At 35.6% G+C, this 23,061-nt stretch overlaps 1 protein-coding gene across 1 annotated transcript in view; it reads right to left on the bottom strand.

Moving 5' to 3' along the window:
- The window catches only part of galnt18 (polypeptide N-acetylgalactosaminyltransferase 18), a 99,219-nt gene that overhangs the window by 50,625 nt on the left and 25,533 nt on the right, over window positions 1-23,061 (bottom strand). Inside the window, exons 2-3 of the mRNA XM_015383479.1 lie at window positions 6,705-6,900; window positions 1,194-1,360 (exon numbers count right to left, since the gene is read on the bottom strand). Coding sequence (XP_015238965.1) covers window positions 1,194-1,360; window positions 6,705-6,900 — 363 coding nt within the window. The remainder of the gene's footprint in view (window positions 1-1,193; window positions 1,361-6,704; window positions 6,901-23,061) is intronic.

Below are 23,061 nucleotides of genomic sequence, written 5' to 3'. Positions count from 1 at the left end.
GTAATCCTGAATTATTAGAATAAAGACATCAGTCTTTAACTTGCAGTTGTTTGTAATTAATATACGAATGGTTTATCACTCAGGCCAGATCCACCCTCTTTTGGTAATAGTATGGATAAACAGAGGTAAACAGTTCTTTGATTGATAATGAATAGCTCTGCTGATAACCTAGCCTTGGCCACTAAATTGGTGGGAACACTTGGATTTTAACAGCCGATCCAGGAACCATCCAGAGGTGAAAGGTACAAACCCTGGTAAGTAAGCAAATTAGAGCTACAATTATTCAATTAAGAACACTAAATTGATTTCACCTCCAATTTTGAATAAGATAAATAATTAACTACAACTCCAGTTTTAGTGGATCATTTATTCATTATCTAGAGGATTTCATTTTGCACAACACAGTGTTTATTCAAACCCAGTGAATATATCCTCTCATATCAGCAAACAGCTCTAATCTTTCAATTCCTATTTCTTTCTGAAGAATACTGGAGCTTATTGTACTTTTTTTTTTTAAACTTTAACCATAAAAAAAAAAAGTGTTTCTCATTTGTTTGAAGGTAGCTGATTTTCCAACTGGCATTAAAACTTATTGGAAACTTTAATAGAAATGCAAATTAAAACTATTGTTTTAATATCTACATCTATAATTATTTGTTCTTTCTTTGTTGAATGCAATAGTGATTCCATACTGTGATACTCATTTTAACAAAACAAAGCAAGTGTTATTAAAAATAAACAAGAACCTTGGAATAAATAAACAGAATCAAACTATCTTTAGCTAAAAATATTGCTATAAAAGGGATTTCTTGCAGATACAGGTTACTGTATAAAAAAATCTGATTCTTAGTAGCTTTTTACAGCAAAACCAACAGAAAAAAACTCATATATTGTGTGATGTTAATCTTCAGTGGGTTTCAAAGTATGTACAGGTTGAGTAAGTGTATATAAACAGGCTGTTATCTCACAGGAGCTTATAGAAAGTTTGTGAAGAATTCAGACTATCTTCTCAATGACAGACCGATGCACACCGCCTCCACATGCTGATAAAGCCACAGCTGCAGAGACTGTCACATCTGATTTTCAAACTCGGCTTGGGCTTCAAGATATAACATTTAAGACTGGGTTTAGCATGCAGTTCTGTGCTGCTAGGTGATAAAAGTGATTTCTATTTTTATTTTTATTTTTTTTACCATTATTGCTGTTGTCGTCCACCAGGATAATCTCTTTCAGAAGGTGGGAGGGTGTCCTGTTGATGGCAGAGTGGATGGATCGCAGGATGACTGACAATGCCTCATTGACGAATATGAACACAATGCTCACTTGGGGGAGGTTCAGAGCATAAGTGATATTTCTGCACCTGTGGAGTACAAAGAAGAGGTCAGGAAAGCTTCAAATACTTGACAGAATACAAATTTTTGTTTTGAAATACGTTTATATTTTTAGGTTTCATATCAGTCCAGCTTTTTACACTACAATAATAACGCTGATGCAGCTTTTAATTGTAGATTAGTCTGTAAAGTCTGGAAATAATTAAATATTAATGATAATCAGGAGCAACGACAGCTCTGCTCATATCTTCCTTTTTAACAACAGTTGTCTGCCAATATAATCCTGGTGTTATTCTTGCTATCTGACGGTTTCCATCTGTCCATCAATAACCAAGAGAGTATCTGTCCTTTTAATTGTTAAGAGTGAGTGGTGATATAATTGGGATATCCAATTTATTCCTATCCAGCCTGCTACAGTAAATGTCACACAGTGGTTGATGATCTCCATTCTCTGCTCCCTGCTGAATTTACAAAAAGTGAAATAAAGACAAACTATGTGTGATTAACATTTTGCATTGCAACAGTTTTGAATGTGCACAGAGCTAGTATTACTGGGGATAAATGGTCAGGGGGAAGTATGGTGCAATGAAGAAAAGACCCTGAAGGTCCTTCAACTACGTAGACTTATATGAGGATGCAATCTAACCTGCAGCTGTATCAGTTGTGGTTTAAACTGGGTCACAGCCACCATGTGATATTGAAAAGTTCTAATTTTGTGTGAGCCTGGTACTCTAAGCCTAGGATTTAATCAAAAGTCAAATTTCAACTCTAAAAGCATTCTTTAGGGATAAGGGATTTCAGATAAGCCATTTCATAAAAATCTTGAATTCCACTATGAGAGCAAGGATCTACACAAAAAACAGAGACTTTAATCCTGTCATGGAGCTCAAAGCTTTTTTTGTTTTATAGTTTTTTTCACATTATAAAAAAGTCATTTTCTATCATACCTTTTTTTTTTTTACCTATAACAATGGCTTAATATGCAAAGGAGATAAAGATCAGTTAGAGCAAATGAACAAAGGTATCATAATGTCACAGCTAAAGAATAGGAGTACAAATATTCATCAAAGTAGGATTGTTGATATTAACAACAAATAAATGCATCTACTGTATTACTGCCACAGGTAAATCGCACAAGATGTTGCTTTTAGACTTTACACTATTTTCCAAATTAATATTTTCCGAACATTTCCTATAAATAAATTAAAACAAAATTAAAAAAAGATGTATTTTTATTTATTTATTGATTATTTATAAAAATGATAATGAAAATTTGTGGTATGCCAGTCCTCATAAATGTGCCAGGAAAACTAGTCGTTACATTTTATACATCTAACAGATGCTTTAAAATCAGAATGGAAGATAAAAAAATACAAAATAATAATAATAAAAAAAAAAAAACTAATTTTTTTGTAACATAACACAGTAAAGTATAAGATTTCTTCTGAGAAACCACAAAATAATCTTCTTGTAACTAGAGCAGAGGGAAACCCATGGCTTATTTCTATGACTGCCTTGTTTGGCTCAGCACAGACTTTTGTTATTGCAAGTTGTTTAATAAGCGGCGTGCTTGAAGTGGTATGCCAACTGTTACTTCTCTTTTTTTCTGCATTTTTACTTGTTATCTTGATCACTGCCCCTCTGGGGTTTTTGGGAGTACTGCAACTACATCTACGTCAAGTATAAACGTGTACATTGCTTCTATGGGCTCGCTTAAGGTGCACACAGACTGGCGCGACAACCAAACACGGAAGTATATCTCGGGCTTTATGTTCTAAGGTGGAGCATATGATGATGATGAAAGCGAGAGTTGCAGAGCACACAGTTGAACCACAAACAAAAGCACTGCAGGAGGATATATACATAGCTGCTGCTATAACAATGGATCTCTCAGAATCTACTTTTCTATATTTAATAAAGAAACAACAAAAGCGTGAACACGTAAGTTATTGTAGTTTCTCATAATATCTGCTGCTATTTCATTTGTTACCATGAAAAAAAACACTTTTGTACAGTAGGCTGGCACAAGTTGTCGCTGTGTCCAGTCAGCTCAAAAGATTCTGCTTCATGTCTGTTCTTTCCTTGAACAGATTTGATGAGTGCAATTCCAGATTACTAATGCATACAAATAACTTTGAGTGCTACAAATTTAACAGTATGGCTTGCCAGGTTAAGATTACCACTGACTAAAATGTGGATGCTGTTGTATCTGGATAAAGCCGGTGCTATTTTTGTTTTGTTTTTTATCTCCCCCGAGTGCCTTATATGTCTCTCTGGATGTTGCTGTACTTTTGTGGTTGACATGCCTCTTTGACATTAAGTGGCAGTTGGGGACAGCGCCGGTAGACTGGCAGACCGGGGTGGTGGTTCCCCTTCATAAGAATCTCAGCTGTAATAGAAATAATGTGGCCCAATAAACCCTGCCTATGCCGTCTGATGGATTGCATGAGTTTATTGGAGTTTACCCCACCACTCCAAGTGTGCTTTGCAGACCTTAAAAGACCTTAACCGTGTCCCAAACAGTTCTCTGGGAGCAGGGTTGCTATCCAGGTGTCAAAAGTCGTTGGCCCTTTACTTGGGGCAATGCGGTCTCTATACAAGTGGAGTAGGAGTCTTGTCCAAATTAACTCTGACCTGTTTTCAGTGTATGTTGGACTCAGGTGGGGCTGCAGTCCTGTTGATAACTTTTATGATCAGGATTTATAGACATCTACAAAACTTTTAAAGTTGCCATTGAAAGTTCTTTACTGGAGCACTGTTGTGATTCTCCTGTCTTCTTTGACTTGTCGCTGGTGCCTAATAAAGCAATCATTACCTCAGAGCTTCAAAGCAATGAATTCATATCCTCATTATTAGCTTTCTTCATATTTACTTTCATAGTGACATAAAATATAAAAAGAAAAGACTGATCTATTTTTCTTCCATATTTTATTAAACAAATTTTGAATAACAAAAAACCCTGGTAGTTTTTTTTTTCTTTTTTTGTCGGTTTTAAATATAAAAACATATAAACAAATGAATAACAGATGTGTATGTGTCCACTGTTGCCAATATTGCGATAATTATGGCTTTTGCCATAAGGTTCCGCTTGGTAGTTATATAAGAAACTTTGTCAAAAATTATTTAGTGAGTAAAATTGTATAGAATGGAGAGGAAGATGGAAAGCGAGGTGAGAGAAGAAGAGGGGATAAGAACTTAGGGGAGAGGGTAAGAGATAGAGACAGCAAAGAATGCATGAAAAGAGAGAAAATGAATCAAAACAGCAAAAATAGACAACACAGAAGATATAGGAGTCTGGTTCCACACCTGTAAGAGACAAGAGAGCATAACAACAGCAAAAAGAAGACAACAGAGCAAAGTTAACATCAACCAAAGCTTCCAGACAGCAGATATCACTTAGATATCCAAGAGTGTGGAAGGCAAAACCTGTAGTGATTACACAATATTATTCAGGTAGGTATATATATATATATATCTGTAGCTGCAGCTCTGTAACCACACACATATTGATTTGGGGCATGTGCGGCTTTTCAGCTTTGCGTTTCTTGTACCCAAGGCTACGAAGGATACAGTGACACTGTCCTTCCAACCGGCAAAAAAGGCTGCATTTGTCGGCTGCATAGGTAAGAGTCTTTGAATCCAAACAGGACACAATGCCATGCTATGACATAACCGGCTGCCCAATCTGGCCTTTGGAGGATGCACCAGCCGAATTACAGGTCAAGCACCCCCTGGTGGCTAACAGTTGCACACTGTTGCTTTAAATGGTATTGTCGTCAAAAAAATTTTTTTTTAATCTTTTAATTGTCACGATGCTATCCTTTATTCAGAACATGCCAAAAGTGGCATTTCACTTGATTCATGCATCTCTGGGTAATCCTCATGAGATCTGCTGTTTTAGGAGCAGTTCCACCCCGACCTGTGAAAATTAATGGAAAAAGAAAATCTAAGTAATCAGGCTCCCTCCAGGAAGCACCTACCTTAACCATGCTGTTCCAGCACCGTAAACAAATACCCATTTTCTCCAAGTCAGGTTTGGGTAATGGGAGGCAGAGCGCAATGGTTCTGGCCCTCTTTAAAGGAGAAGTTCGGTTTTTTACACTTTAAGCCCATTTTCTGTAGTGTCCAGGATGAAATCGAATGATCGACACCAAAAGTTTGACAATTGCTCCTGTCTCTGCTTTTTGGCTCATTTAGAATCCCCACCTGGCTGCTTTAGAATGGCTAGCATAGAGCATGTCTGATAATGTCCTTAAAACAACCTTAAACGTTCTTTTTTTAAAATATGCTACTCACCGGGTCGTCAGCGCTGTTCAATGACGTTCCAAAAAACGTTTCGTAAAGAAAAAACGTTCCTGTAGTGTTTTATTTAGCATTTTGTAAATCCCATTGAGTTCTGTAGGAATAGTCAATATTCCGCTGCCACCGGAAACGGAAATGGGGCCTGTTTACACAGTTGTAGTCTTTTCGCTTCACTCTCTGTACTCCGACGTCGAGGTGCTAACGTCTCTGTTAAACACTTTAAAAAACTCTGAAAATGGAATACGAAAGGTGGATTCTTGATTCTCGACGTCGGAGTACACAGAGTGAAGCGAAAAGACTACAACTGTGTAAACAGGCCCCATTTCCGTTTCCGGTGGCAGCGGAATATTGACTATTCCTACAGAACTCAATGGGATTTACAAAATGCTAAATAAAACACTACAGGAACGTTTTTTCTTCACGAAACTTTTTTTGGAACGTCATTGAACAGCGCTGACGACACGGTGAGTAGCATATTTTAAAAAAAGAACGTTTAAGGTTGTTTTAAGGACATTATCGGACATGCTCTATGCTAGCCATTCTAAAGCAGCCAGGGGTTGATTCTAAATGAGCCAAAAAGCAGAGACAGGACCAATTGTCAAACTTTTGGTGTCGATCATTCGATTTCATCCTGGACACTACAGAAAATGGGCTTAAAGTGTAAAAAACCGAACTTCTCCTTTATCAGCTTATTTAAACAAGGCAGCAACCTCATTTTTTAGCAAATAAGTCATTAATAAAAATAATTATTAATTTAAAATGTTTTTTTTAACCTTAACAAGTCTTGTATTTTGTTAAGTGATAAGAAATGTGTTGATGCAGTGATGTTATAAAACGGGAGACAAGGATGGCAGCTTTACTTTTAACTTTTATAATTGTTTATAGGAGATTTCAAAAGGCTTAAAACACATAATACATTAAAATCTTTAAGCTAAAACCCGAGAATATAACATTACAGCAATCTATAATAAACCCAAACTATTTGTTCCTTGTGATCTTCATAAAGGTATTTAACAGATCACCATTTTTTATGACGGTCTGTATAAAGAGTGTAGCTTTCTGCAGTCTTACCCATCAGGCCTGAGGTCAGGAATTGGCCTGCTTAAGGACAGATGATCACTGAGGTAGGCGTTATACCCATAGTACTGAAACATCTTCAGAGCCACCCTCCGGTTGTCTGGGCTCAGCTCCTGGCCCCAGTGAGCAAACAGGGATGAGTCAGAGAATGAGGAGTCCGGTTGACTGTCTTCTGCTCTGCCGGGTGTCTCTGGTAGGCAAAAAAGGCAGAAAAGACAAATGGTATGAATATTTGTTTGGGTCACAAGGTAAGGTTATTTGGACAAAACACCCTTTAAGCTGAATAATACCTCTTATAAAAACCTATTTTATCCCTTGAGCTTGATCGGGTGAAAGGTGGCATATTACTTAAAGCCAAAGGCTGGTTGTCCTTCAGCAGAAATACAGTCAACACTTAAGGGTTCGTGAGGATGGTAAGAATCATTATGACCTTGAGCAAATTATTTTGATATACTGTCAGTTCATAATGGATATTCAGAAGGCTTATTTGTTTACTACTTAGATTAATGAAGCTCAGTTCTCAAAATAATACGCTATAATCAAGAACATATGTATGTTTACATTTATCCCTTTTTTGTTTCTTCACACCAGATTTCTTGTTGGAAAATAATCTAACAATAGAATAAACCTAAACAGTGACTTTACTGGAAAGACATTCAATAGTTTCCTGATCCAAAACCCAGAGGATATCGTGACTTAAAAAACACTAATTTGAAAGATCCGTAGTGCTTCTAAGATGCTGATCTAAGCCTTGAGATGAATGTCTGCTCTTTTATGGAGCTTTACTCACAGCCAAAGGCTTAATTGAAAAAGACCAGGCAAAATAAACTGAACATCATACTGAGAGTAAAACTGCAATTGCCTATTTTCAAGAAAACCTCCATATGAAGTATCCTGAATTTCCTGTAGTTTTACAATTTATCACTGAAATTTTGATGATTCAGTTTGCTGTTATTTCAGAAAGTTGATTAATGAGTCAGGTATAGGAATTAAACAATGCCTGTACATATCATTCATAGCCTTTACGATTTTAAAGTCTGCCAAAAACTAAATGTACACTTATTATCTTTTAAACCTTTATTACCACCAATACGGCATACCTGAGAATATTAACAATAATTCTTAAACAATACTTTCCTGATTTACCTCTAAGTCAGGAAAAACAAAGAGCATTTTAATTAAAAGTCCAAATCAGCTGGAAATTAAATCTAAATAAAATTAGCTCCTGCATCATGTCTTATCCATTTCATTAAAGGACAGGGAGCATATTCAAGCAAAAATAACAATAAATGAAGGCACATTTCATTATAGATGCTCAGCATTTTGTATTGCGGCTGACAGATTCAGGTCATCAAGAATTGCTCAGGTTTCACAGCTGCCTTTTCCTTTTCAGTGAAATGCAACACAGAATAATAAAAAAAGGTTTCTGTACTCTGGTAAAGATGAATTAAAGGCTTAGTGAAGTAGATGATGATCAAAAGTAATTTAAAGAGCTGGGGTCCGTTTCAAAGAAACAGGTTTTCTGAAAACTAGAAGTTTTCTAAAATTGAAAAAAGAGAAAATCTCAGTTTTTCATTTCACAAAGAGAGTTTTCTCAACCTTTGTTTCAGTCACCATAGTAACATTGTCCCCAGAGCTAACCTGGGCGGGAGCAGATTGTCTTCAGTAAACTCAGTGTCCTTATGCCTTTTCATAGTTTTTGTGGTTAAAAAAAATAATTCACAAGATCTGTGAGGTATTAAAAACAAACACTGCATGTCCGTTTGACGATGATCTTATTAAAGAATGATCGGCTTTTTCTTCACAGAGAATTACACATTTATAGGGAGAAGATTCTACAACTCAGTTCACAGACTATTAAATGTATTTGTTTTTGGTTTGTTTAATATGAGCGACATGCAGATCATTTTATTTGTTTTTATTTATTGTTTTTCAAAGTACCTGGAAAAACTACTAAAATCATTTTCAGATTACACATAGATTATTTAATTTTGTGGGGGGAAAGTGCCTATTCCACCAGTGGGGTGAAATAGGCACTTCCTGTTGTCTGTTTTCATGGTGACTCGTCAAATCAGATAATGGCTAATATGAGTGTCTTTCATGGGCCCAAAAAATTCCTGGCGGTGCACCCTTTCCCATCTGATTCTAGCCTTGCTAGGCCCAGGTTCCCAAATAATACTTTTCCCATTGTAAAAAAAACTAAACAAAAAAACAAAACTGTCAATCACAGAAATGGTATATAAATAGAGAATGTATAAATACACATATACATAACAGGCATATGTGTGGTGCATAAGCATTAAGGCTGATCCAACATATTACAATTTGATGCGCAGAATAGGAAAGCCAGTAACTTCAAGTGCAAAGGGAATACCTTTAAAGGCCAACATGTTCAGATTTTGGAGAGCACAAATGGTTTGAAAGAGTAGTGAAGAAAGCCATGTTTGATAAAAGACCATCACTGAACACTTTGGCGGGAATGCATATTCAGCTTGATGCCGCTCAAATACACCAGCATTCCAACTACAGAGTGCTCTGGTGCGAGCCAACAAAATTGACAAAAAACTGAGCGAATGTCTGGTTGCCTTCCAATTTAAGCCTGTTTGGTTGTATCTAACAAAATTGTTTGACAGATTGAAAAACCTCCATGTTTGCCTAACTTAACAGGGGTTCACATTATTTCTGCTAAATGTCAGATCTGTTGAAAGTGAGCTTTGTACTCTAATAGGCCATAAAAAATTAATCTGGTAAGTTTATGTAAAGCTTTCACCTTTTAGATGCATCATTCTGGTTGTATGTACATAATCCTGTTTGTTAGTTCTCCATATTAAGCTAACATGCATGGAATTCTGTCAAAGCTGTGACTGATATCACTCTGTGTCGCTTGCTGCTATAACCATGTTTGAATAATTACCATTGCAAGGTGCAGCAGCGTTTTTTTTTAGAAACATGTTTTTTTTTTCATGAAACAAAACATCTGCATTGTCAAAAGAGCACAGTAACACCTTTAGTATCAAAAATCAAGAAGTAAATCACATCCAAGTTGAGAGAAGACAGTGAACATATATGCCTGAGGCAGAATAACTTCTCACATCCAACATAGCTGTTGAAGTTTCACAACTGTGAAACAGATGGAAAGACTCAGCTCTTGATAAGACACGATGAAGGTTCGCAGGTCTTTCAATCTGGGTAAGTCAGCCTGAAGCCCCATTTGCTTGACTGTTCGTGTGGTGATTAATTAGGTCTACAGAGACATTTCCCTCAGCAGTGAATCCCTTAAGCAGCAGTGAGGGCAGGTTGGTGTTGTTTCAACATGGTACGTTGGCCAAATTGATCTTTTCAGATTATGTACATAAAGACAGTATTAGCCAGAAATAATAGCACATCCACTGTTGAATTTCTATTAAAATACATCACTGTGAAGCACACTGTGCAGAAAATTACACGTTTCTCTATTAAGTACTTTCACCTTGAGTTTAGGAAGTTGCGTTCTCTGGAAAATCCCTTCATCTCTAGAGAATATATCCAGAGTAACACTGTAACTATAGATAAATACCAGACAGGAAAGGTATCTTCTAGATGTATTTATGTGTGTGCCTGTCTCTTAAAAAGTAGACAGGGAGAGGGTTATCTGAGCTTCCCAGCAGCACTTTTAGCATAGTGGTAATACAATAGGTGTGCTTTTGTTGTGTTTGCAGCCGAGAAACTATAGCTGTCTGCTTTCACAGCCCCAGAGAGGGAAATAAAATAGAAATATACAAGAGAAAGCCTCTGATTATCATCAACCTAACTGAAAGAAAACAACAGAAATCAGCTTGCATTTATATTATGAGTTGAATATGACCCCATAAAAATCCCAGACAATCCATTAATATTTTATCATATCATCTCAACTTTTCCCTGTGCAGAGTATATTTTAGGTTTAAGGTGATTATATTATAGTTTTGCAAAATGAACAGAAAAATGTAGCAGTATAGAACCCTGTAAAACTACTGTAGGGTTTAGGTTAGACTAAGGGGATGATTTTCATGAATTGTGGTATAATGTGGTGTTTTATGCAAGCCTCATCGTTCTTTTTGTTTTCAGAGACTACTGTAACAAAAACTATAGAATAACAAAGTTTTTATAAATTCTTAAATAATTAAAGTAAGCATATTTGAAGGGAATGTGATAGAGATCAGATCAGATATTGACTAATTAGCAGGATTGGATGTCATTGATTTGATATAGGATATTGGGGGTCCAATCTAGTGCACTTTACATGAAACTGCTATTTTTTTTATTTTTGCTGCTTATTTGTTAATAAATAATGTAACGTACATTTATATTTGTGTTTATTTGTCACCTTTTTAACAATGTTTATCTCAGAGCTAAAGCCTTCATTATGGCAAGATATAAGGTTCATTCATTCAGCCAATGCGCTCAGCCCAGTTATGGCTCTCAAATTTGATCAGAAAAAAATTGGATCGGTGCATCTCTAGGATATAATAAATACGAGAACATCCTCTGCTCTGAACCCTATTTCTTTAATTCCTCAGCCTTCTAGGGAAAAAATATTGCCCTACTGTGGCCTTTTTGCCTCAATAACGGATAAAATGCACTGATTTCACAAAATGCAAGTCCAAAAGTGAAAATCACTTAGCAAAATCAAAGAGACTACTGTAAAAGCTGCTACGTGTGTATAAACCAATACAGCAAGCAAGAAATGGAGATTTAGAGAATTTATATTGGGACTATTTGCTGTATAAAAAAAGAGGTATTTGGCCTTATAGCTATAGATTTACAATTTACATTACTAACATGTTTATTTTACTGTCTTTTGAAATGTTCCATGCAGTAAAACTTGTATTTCTCAGTGGTTCTTTAATCGGCTAATATTTCCGTAAGGCTTTGCTGCCATAATTACCAGTTCAAATGTCAGTTATGTCAGAGATATTATATCAAGTTTTTTTCTTTCTATAGTGTGTGGGTTTCCTCTGGGTGCTTCTGTTTCCTCCCACAAATATGCATATAATGGTAACTGGTATGCTCTGAGGTGAAAGCGGCTGTCCGTATATTGTTGTTCTGTTGGACCAACAAATAATTTCGCGTGTAACTCTTCCCACACAAACCTTAAGTACCAGGATAATCTCCAGTTTTTTGTCTCTATACAGGATAAAACGAGTGCTAAAAATAGAATGGCTGTACTTATTGATGATTATTAAAATGCTTTTCTAGAGCCGCATCCACCAAGTCACCCACAAATAAGGAGACGCTTATACAAAAACTGGTAGGGAATTTAGGGCCTGATCTATTACAATCTAAAAATAAGAAGAACTTAACTGCTTGTGCAAACATAAAAAATGCATGTTAGGAAGAAGAGATCAGACAAGAAAAAATAAACTTTCTTGTTTGTGTGAAAGTAAATAAAAAAGACCCAGGTCTGAGGTATTCCCCATAAGATGACTTAGATGCACCAACATAATGAAACGGCCTCTGAAATTTGGATAATTCCAACCGTTCAAGATCATTGTTTTGGTTTCTTAAAGCAATGTTATTTAAAAACATCCATCAAATCATACTTCCAGATATATTGGTGGCTCAAAAAACATGTTATGATGGATGGAGAACTTCTGTATTTTATTTTTTTAAATAAAAACATTGAAGTATTCACTGAAAAAAACAACACCTAAACAAATGAATTAAGATGAAAATAACTTTTATTTAACTTTAATTTAATCTATGATTATCATTCCTAATCCATAATTTAAATAACAACATTACAATGAGAAGCTTATTATTTATAAGTGCTGCAGTTTTTTACATAAATTATTGTTTTGAAAGCACAGTTGTTGCAGGGTACTTCTGCTGTGATGATAGAGGTTAAAGTATGTGGTTAAATTATCAAAAGTCAAGTGTAAGGTGACCCAATATACCCACACACCCAAATTCTTGAGCATTGCTTTATATACAATTTCTCTATATTTCAATTTCTTCCATCCCCAATGTGTTCACGTGCCCATTGATAATTCTGTCTCTCCGTCATCATTATTGCAACAATTGCCAGATATTTCTGCATGCATATTTATTAACCGACAAAATACGGATGCAGTAATTACTTCCACAATCCATTTCAGATTAATAATTGTTATTGAAGATTTTTTATAGATTTGCATGCCCTCCTCCAAGTTTAATGCACATTCTAATGATTAGCATATGGTATGCTTATTCATTGAGGCAAATAATCATTTGGACTTGCCATTTCCTTATGTCAAAGACTTCTGCCGTTGGCTGGTCAGCAGATCTGTTTTGCGCTCACTATCAAATAAAAATTTGTACAGAGCTTTAGTAGAAGGAGACCTAGAGTTTAGTTCCTTTATAAGAGGCACATCAACAAGTGGAAAGGGAAGCTGTGATAAAACCCACAGCCTTTGATCAGAGTTCTTACCAGCATATTTCAGCATAATAGGCAGTTACAGTAAAAAAAAAAAAAAGTCATCGTTATGCTGAAAATCAGGCTGATAGGCCGTTTTTTATAAGCAAACATCCCTTGGACTAACAATTGGGCTTCCTTCCCAGGACATTTAAGCACAGAAGCTTGTTATGCTGAAGAATTAGAATTACAATGGAATTATGCCAAGACCCAGTGTTGTAAAGTGCGTAATGGCCACAGCCACAGAAAGTTTTTTTCTAAACACATTCGCCTAGTTATTGCAGACACGAGGGAAAAGTTGTGGAAATGTGAACCCCGTGCATTTTAAGACTTTCATCGACTCACCAAGGCAGGTGAACATACAGCTGCCAACTTAGCGACTTTGTCACTGTTGACAATTTTAGCAGCAGATTTTGAATATATTGTTAACTAGAACTGGAAGTAATTGCTGATTATATGTCATTCTAATCAAGGGTAAAACCAAGTGTTTCTAATCAAGGGTAAAACCAGGTGCTCAATTACCAGGTGTACCTTTGTGGCTTGACATTTAGGCCCGGCTGTTAAAACCCAAGGTGTCTTCTACATCAGTAAATATCAATAACTTGGTTTACAATTCAAGCAGTTATTAATCATTAACCACAAGGAAAATATTTGTCTCTGTCTATTCAAATTGTTACTCAAAGGAAGTTTATTAGGAGCATAGATATACAGCAGACAGATGTGTGACAGTGGTTGTCTTTGGTAACATTCAAACGAACCAAAATTCACTTAATCAATTAATAAACAATTACCAATAAACACAATGCATTTGATTTGAAAGAATTGGGATTTTTTATGAAAATAAAATGCCCCCCCCATGATGTGAGGGGCGCAATGCCTCCGTTTCCACTGCAACCGATAGTAGATAGTTTAGTGGTGAATACAGCTAATCCACAGCTAGCAAATGCATCCAACAGGCCACGAACACAATACTGCAATCATCTAACCCTGGTACATCTGCAAAGGTGGGATGGTAAACACAGGCCAGGAATCACAAGATGTCAGACCACGCCAAAACCGGTTCATAAATATCTTTGGGCTATAAACCAAGCTGCTCTTCACAAGATGGCCGACACACACATGCATTTGAGTGGCGGCGTGTGTTACAAGGTGAATTCGGACTGGGAGAAATGCACATGGAGACAAATGAATAAAACACAGACAAAGAGATTATAAAACACATTTTAGGATTATCAAATATGCAAATGATGTGATGACATTATTGAGTGACCCCCGAAGCTACTCTTACAAAATCCTAGTGAGAAACCTGTTAGATTGCAAGATGTCACTTTTTCTAAAGAGCAGGTCTTTCCCCTTTGCTCCTTTCTTTTTATGGAGAAACAAAGTGGCAATACTCAAATTCTTTTGGGCTTTAATTTACAATGTGAATCAAAAATATATCAATTTGTGCATTATTCAAATGTTTTTGAATGACTTTCTAGTGCTTCATTAAACTCTAATTGAAACAGAAAATTTACCCTAAATATGACATTATCTTTAAATCCAGCATAAAGTGCATGGGGTAAGAAGCTAAAACATAAAAAAAATGTTGGAGTCACAATAATGACTGTAGATTATTTTGACATAGAAAACAATTGAGATCACCTTCTTTTAACTGCACGTCTTGATATATAGATTTGTTGATACATCTACAATCTAAATAAACTGAGAACTTACAGAAATAATTTGCAATTCAATGGGTATATGGAAAGAATATACAATTATATAAAAATTGTAAAAACCCAACTGATATAAGGGAAGCGACAGGAAATGATTCAATTTGTCTTTTTTGATTGATCACTTCTATGCAAAAGCATTATAGTACATTACATATTTTGTGACATTATCACCACAAACCTGTTTGACATTTTTGATAGAGCAACAAAAACTAAACCACAAGGAAGAGTTCAAAGGAGATCATAAATGTTTTTAAAGATTTTTGTGTGTTGTTCATTTGTAGGCCTCCTTTGTCAAGAGTTTCTAAAGCAACATTTCACTAAAATTCCAGCTGTAATTATTTTGGGCATGACTCCTTTGGAACAATGGATACATCTTATGCATCCAACTACTGTATATGTACACAGTAGTTTAAGGTCAAACTGTTAGAGTGCACATTAGATTAGCCACAGAATATTAATTAGAATTAATTCACTGGGTCATTCCAAACATTTGATTTTGGCCATTCCATTGTGGTACGTTCTCAATATTTGGGCTTCCTATTAGAATTTTAAGACCCTTCCATTGCTCTAAATATTTTTTCCAGTCTCAGACAGTTTTTAGGGATTGCCATATATTTGATCTTTTAAACAGAAATACCCAGTGTCCTTGAAATTGCTTAAAGAAAGACGCTGCCATCCCCATGTTTTACAGGGATTGTGTGTGGCCTTGTCTGACAAGAACACTTTCTTCACAGTGGTTATTTCCCCTCCATAGCTTGTGACAAACTGCAATCAGGATGCTACACCAGTGCTCTCTTTTCTGTCCTTTTCCTTTCATCGTTGCTACATGCTGGATGTGCTGTTTGTTGGTTCATCACTAGTTTAAACCGTGTTGCTTTGGTGTCAAATTTCTATTGGCCGTAACTTAAAATCCACTTTTCAGTCTTTTTTCCTAAATCAAGTTCCAATTAAAAGCATACAATTGCTTTCCTTGCACAGGTATTCAGTAAGTAACTGAAAGTTTAACTATAAACATGCAAATTGCACAGTATGAATGATCTTGCAGTTTAATGATATCCAAATACTGGTCAAACTATATCTGTCTGATTTTTTAAAGTGACAATGTTGAAAATACAACTTACACTTGAATGGTTATTTTTTGCACGTGTTTAAATTGTATTTACTTTTACCCTTTGCTTTTCATTTTGATTAACTTAATAATAACTCCTGCAGAAACTTCTGAGATGAGTACACAAACACAAAAAAAAACGTATGGCTTCTCAGTCCTAATACTTCTCTTACTCAAATAGCTGAAGCGTAATACAGTATCTAGGTTAGATACATCAAACAAATGATGAGTGACAGCGAATGACTGATTATGATCGAGCTATGCTAGGGCAGATCTCACTGTTTCTCTTTCAGATAGACACATTTAGCGCTACAACTTTATGCTGCTTGCTCACTGACAGAGTTGAACAGATTAAGGGTTGAAAAAGTTGTTTTTTGTCTGCTCCAGCTGTTTTATCTTCATTCTTTTTTGTTTTGTATTGTTTTTTTTTCAACAGAAAACCAAATCTCTTTCATATCTAAGGAACGCATAAAAAGATTTTCAAAGAAAGAATCGTGTTTTCTTGCAACAGCTTGACTTCATTCACACCTCTTTCAAACACTTTGGTCTAAATCTGTAATAGCTGAGATTTTCACTATAACTTGAAAGATGAGCAGATGAAAAGAGTTCAGCTGATTCAGTGCATACTTGCTTCAAAGTCATTTCTGCTATTACAACAAATCAGGGGTCATTGGTGCATTTCCTCTCTTAATAAATTAACTTTCTCTGTTCTTGTCGCTGCCAGCTGGAAGTATTACAAATCAGAGCTGATAGTCATTTAGCAGGAACTAAATGACAAAATAACAACACTTCACTTTTATTATCATTGCAATCTCTCACTTTGAAGTTTAGAATGAGTTTAAAGGTGTAAATGATTTTGGCAACACTTGGTTTAAACCCATCCCAACCAATCTTAAATCATAGGAGATGAACATTTTGGTTTTCAGTATTCTAGACGGGAAAAAAATGAACTAGAATTGATTTAGTACACTAGGATCTTATTTAGTATATCTAAAAAATGTGCTCTGGTCCTCTCACAATCACAAATTTTGCTGCACAATGATTAGCCCTGGAAATGATTTCAATAAACAATAATATTCCCTGTGAGATCATTTGTTTCAACTACTGTATGATAATGGCATAATGATGCAAGTATACCCTCTTACAGATCAGTAAACTTTAATTTCTAAATTTAAATTACAGTGGAAATTATACTTGTACTCTTCGTTTTCCACTAATCCAGGACCAGGTTGGATGAGCAGCTACTTCCATCTCTCCAGTCATTCAGCTCCTCTGGGGGAAGCCTGAACCTCAGTTGTCTCTCTGCACCTCCTCCTATCTCTAACGGAGTGCCCAGCCACCCTCAGGAGAAAGCTTGTTTCAGCTGCTTGTATCCAGAAGTGTAATACATCTTGAATATCAAAATAAACAAAGAAAACAACTAAAAACAATATGTAAAATGTACTTAAACTCAATGCAGCAAAAAATGCACACAATTTAAAAGCCTGAATTAGAAGAAATAAATTGTTTGTGCAAACAAAAATATGCACATGCTATTTATTTTCAATGTTGTAGATGATTTCAGATTTTTTGTGCAATTGTTGACAGGTGCAAAAGTGGTGCAGACAACCCAGTTTAAATGAGGATTCTCTGTGGGCTTCTAGCTTTAACTTTGATGACTTTGTGGGAGCAGAGTAAATTTATTTTGTATGTCAAAAAGGCAGCTGTAAATTGCAAAAGCTCTGCTCATAGCAGATATCAGCTCTCTTAGAAGATGAAGGCAGAGAATAAGAGGCAGGACCTTCTCTATTTACCTGCCCTCAGTACCTCATACTTGCTTTGAAAAAATTAAACATAGCAGAACTATCCAAATCTAAAATTTTCCAAAAGTATGAAAAAACCCAAATAAACATTAAGCATTAGCATTGGCAATAGCATATGATGCCATCAATGTTTTAAAACATTCATATAGTGATAAAATGATTAGCCAGGTCTTGGTTGTTAAGGCTGAAGGTGTTGGTTTAAAAAAAGGCACAGCTGACAAAACAAACCTATATACTCCACTCTTCAACTATGCATCTGAATCAAAAATATAAAACTCAGAAATATGTTTTTAATGACACAATCAGTAGTGATAACAGGACATATTTTTGGAAACATTTCCACCTATTTTAACACCACTGAGTAGCAATATTTGCATTGGTATTTTGACATAGAATGACATGATCTGTCACAACAGCTACAGCAAAAACAAAAGAAAATCTGAGCATATGAGCCACTATTTCCTATGTGGGCCATGTTTAATACAGAAAGAAGAAAGTGAAGGAGGGTTTTTCAGAAATTTTATACCACAACTTGCAAGTATGTAGCGAAACGATTAGCATACTGTATGCTGTTGCTCACACATGATGACTGACTTTACAGACTAGTAAATGCATGTTGTCCTAACTGTACTAACTACAAGACAGTTTTTTGATAATGTAAACACCAAGCATTATGATCACTTAATAGGTGGAAAACTATGTTTGCCACTGTTTAGGCCTTTGTGACTCTCATTAGGAGACATCAGTAGCCGGCACATCACACTGACATTCTCACCATGAATGAGGAGGCGGGTGTGCGGCGTTTTCTCTCCTTGTTTATTCCCAAGGGATGATCTGCAGCAGCAGAATTTAGGAGGAGGGTCATGTTTATTTGGAGCAGCCTTTGTCATCTTCTACCCTCTTTTGTTCCTTTCTCCTCATTAAAGCATTGACTCACTCATGCCCTTCAGAAGGATAGAAAGACTTTTTCTTTGTGCTTTTTCGTTCATTGGGAGAATGATTGCCTTCCAAAAGTTTAATATATTATTGCCTTAAAGTCTGAGCAACTGGCTAAAGTATTTTCACTTGATTTAAAGTAGAACTCACTTCGCTCCAGAGGCTCACTTCCACCCACATATAATATTTGTATAATATTCAAAAAATATTCCCCCTGGAAGGCATTGCCCAAAGCAAAGCGGTCCATGCAGAGCTGCTGAGGACTGGGCATGGTCTCTGTGATCAACAGCAACACAACCATGGTGAGAAAAATGATGTCAGTATCAATATTTTGCAAAGGAGTGGTGAAATGAGTGATCACCAGGGAGAGAGAAGAAATGGAGGGAAGAGATGAAGGTTCTGAGGAAGAGGCAAGCAGCCCTAATCATGCTGGTTTGACCTGCTGCTTTACAGATTCTGTATGGCTACTCCCTCTCATATATGGTGGGTATTGTGAGGATATCAATAAATATTGAAACCCAGCAGTCTTGATTCACAAAAATGAATAGATTTAATGTCTTGTGACCCATTGACAAACACTAAATGTATAAAGAATTTTTCCAGAAGTTATTTACTGTAAGACATGTATTTTAACAGCTTATCAGCAAAAAGATATATTTTGGGGTGAGTAGTCCTTTAAAGAGCAGCCATTATAACGAAACACCCATAATCTTATGATACTGTAGTTTGATAAAAAAAAAGAAAAGTAATAATAATAATAATAAGAGTAATCAAATGTAATTCAGTTAAAATCAGTCATCTGAGATGATAACCTGCCAGGCCTAGCATTCTAAAAAAAAATTTAATAAAAGATTTTTTTATGCACTCTTATACACACATAGACACATATTCTTGTTTGTGACTTTGCATTGCATTGACTTGCATTCATTTTATATGGCCTAACCTAACCCTAACCCTAACTATTACCTGAACTGAATTCACACCTTAGTCCTAGACCTAACCCTGGTTAAGAACTTTATTATATTGGGATCAAGATTTTGGTAGCCATAGGGACATAGGTCCCATGACGTGACTGTGTAAGCAGTGTCCCAACACTGTGATAACACAAGTCCACACACACACACATATATATATCTATATATATATATATATATTGAGAGGGAGATAGAGATTAAATGATTAGACTTTTAGAGAGTTTTTTTTTTTTCCTTTGAGTCTTCCAGGTGCTGACAATACCAGGACTAGGCTGATAAATCAAAAATATTGCATAATCTTTTCTGGCTTGGGGCATAAAAAAGCACAGGCTAAAGAATTCCATCAGTCTCTCACAAGAGGCATCAATCAGTCTGATTCTAACCCAATCATTCACCCGATGAAGTTTAAAGAATAATGCAAGGAAATCTTTTATCGAGACCCACTTTTTTATATTCTGTCTCTTATACTGACTAACTGCTTCTTAGGGTGCATATTGAAGACAGATCATACCAAAACAGCTGAAGAACAGAGCTGTACGTATATGAAGAATATAAGAAATGCAATGTGACAAAGGGTTTTCTGAACATCAGGAAGACAGATTATCACAATCTGGTTTTTAAATCTAAAACAGCATTCTGAAAACCATGGGAAGGGGAGGATAAAAATGAAATTTAAAATGTCATTATCAACTTACACAATAGACCAATAATTCAAAATACCAGTGGAAATATATAGCTTTAGTAAAAGAATGGCTCTGTGGAGCATAACAACAGGAAGTATCTAACGGTTTATTACATACCACAACAAAAAAGACCATAAAAATTAGGTGTCGTCATAGAGATATGTTGCTTTTGCAAGGCCTTAATATGTTTGATAATGTCACCTCTAGTATTTGAACTAAAGCAGTCAATCACTTTATGACTGCTGATAAATGAAATGAAGAACACTGATTGATTCTACATCATTGCCCTGTTATTGTTTAGATAGGCAGTTACTCTATATAGTTTATGTTTTATTAGCAGAAAAAATGGGTCAAATGAGCAGTTAAACATTTTGTAAACATTTAACACAAAGCTTAATAGTATCAATAGCTTCATATTATTATTTTTTTTTTACCTGCGTTTCTTAAACTGAAAATATAAACTGAGGGCATTATTCAGAGAAAATTAGATCTGTGGTTGGGATTTCAGTCTTCCCTCAAATCAGTCTCCTTAGTCCTCCCAGGGCGAACCCACCCCCATTTAGACTGTAAAATGACATGAAAGGTAACAGGCTTTGTTGTACTAAGTCAATTTCTCATTATTCTCTATGACCCATTTCTGATGCTTACAGGCTCCAAGGAGCTATTTTCTGCTGTTAACAGATGCAATCACAGCTACTCTAGCCCCTGCCCACTGTTCCCAAATGGAACAATCTGTTATAAATTGTTCAGTTCAATACATTTTTTAGCCGGTGTCGTGATTTTTTGCTATATGTACTGTAAGTAAAGCTAAGTAACAGGAAGACTAAAACAGTCAAAATTCAACAACAGCTTCCCTTTAGCCTTTTATGTTTTCACCAGCATTATGTTCTTAGCAAGTTATAATATTACTATTGTTATAATTTATTATATATGTATAAGCCACATTTAAGACATTTTTTCTGTCATCAGTTGGGATTGTGTGTCACTGGTTGGAGTTTAGTTGTGATGGTGGGACAGATGGTTTCGTAAATGACCTGCTAAGTATTTCTTTCAAAGTGGCTGCATTTTTCAAACAGCCTTGGCAGAGGGCTTTGCAGATTGTTTTGTGTAATAACCCATCTGGCATGGCAAGTTATGCTCCATCTAAACGATTTAATGTGGACTTTGCAACATCCAAAAAGTTAGTGAAATGATTTCATCCTTTATGACTGTTTATCAACTTTCTTGCAAAGGTAACAACTGACTAAATTTGGCCACTTTATAACATTCTAAAGGAAAACTGGCCTTACTTGTTGATAGCTGTACAATATTCTATCCCTTTCTGCGGGCTGCTAACTTTTTTTCTTTCTATTGCACAGCAGAAATTTTACATTTTTGTCCTTTTCATTTTACTTAGTCTTCTCTTATGTCTACTTGTTTTTCCCCATCGTAGGACAATACAGGTATTTATTATCTCATATTAGCACATTCTCCAGAAAGAAAGCTGTTTAATGAGCGCAAGAAAGAAAGAACTGTTTGGTGTTTCACAAGTAAGAACAAACCTTTTCAAAGGTGTTTTTTTCCCAACATAGCTGGGAATGGAAAATAGTTTTATGTTTATGACGTTTATGAGGTTTGAGAATCTGATGATATTCTGTTTTATGGTTTTTCTCTTATACTGACGGTCTCTGCTGATGGATGGTGAAACCCATTGATCAATTATTCAAGAGGAGAACTCATAGGGTTTTTTCATTGAGAGCATTAAGAAAAAGAAATACATAAGGCATGAGCCATTGAACAAATGGAGCGATCATTAGAGTCACAGACTTCCTCTTCTGAGCTCTGCTAAGACTTTCAGTTGAAATGAAAAAAAAAACTTAAGCACTACAAGTACAAAGAAATTAACCCCTTGAAGTTCATTGTGAAGATTGCTCCTGGCAAAAGCGTTCTTCATGCAAAAAATTTTTTTAACTAAACGTCTAGATGTGACTTCACTGTATCCAAGAGATAAGTATTTCTAAAAATGTTTTCTTTTTAATCTTTTTTGTTTTGCTTTTTTTTTTTTTTTTTAGCTTATTCCCACTTCCAGCAACAGTGTTTTTTTTCCCACCAAGCATCTCTGGTTACTGCACCATTAGCCTCCTGACACACCCAAATACAGTCTTAGTAGGAAATCTGATTTATGAGCAAGTAGGATAAAAGGCCCTTTTAGAAGAACTCCAAAGTGCATACTGAGAAAAAAAGAAAAGAAAAAAGAAAGATCCTAATTAGCTTTGTGCAGACAGTTTAATTAATTTCTACACAAATATTTACATGCATCTTTGCTGTGTATGAACTCATAACAATAGGCCGTCCCTAACAAAGTTTTTGTGAAATTAAACCAGGTGAAACTAAAACTTTTCCATTTGAAGAGTTCTGGATAGAGCATATTGACAGGCGAGAAATATTTTTATTTTAAATGCAAAATGTTTACAGATGTTTTAATATAATTTTGTATATTTGTATGTACAGTATGTGTGCTCCCAAACTAGAGGTGTGGTAACAGCAGATCACTGGACACACATCAGACATCTCGGTCAAGAAAATTTGGTTCTAGGTACAGCAAAATTGCCATGAACCTTGAATCTCCCAGGCCTCTGGTAGCATCTGGAAGACCACCCGCGGTGGGTGAGGAAGAGTTTTATATGCATATATATATATATATGCATATATATATATATATGCATATATATATATATA

Source organism: Cyprinodon variegatus, unplaced genomic scaffold (assembly GCF_000732505.1).
Source record: "Cyprinodon variegatus isolate N-32 unplaced genomic scaffold, C_variegatus-1.0 Scaffold285, whole genome shotgun sequence".
NCBI classification, from domain to species: domain Eukaryota; kingdom Metazoa; phylum Chordata; class Actinopteri; order Cyprinodontiformes; family Cyprinodontidae; genus Cyprinodon; species Cyprinodon variegatus.
Note: the sequence above shows the minus strand (reverse complement) of the source record. Positions and strands in the feature narration are given on the sequence as shown.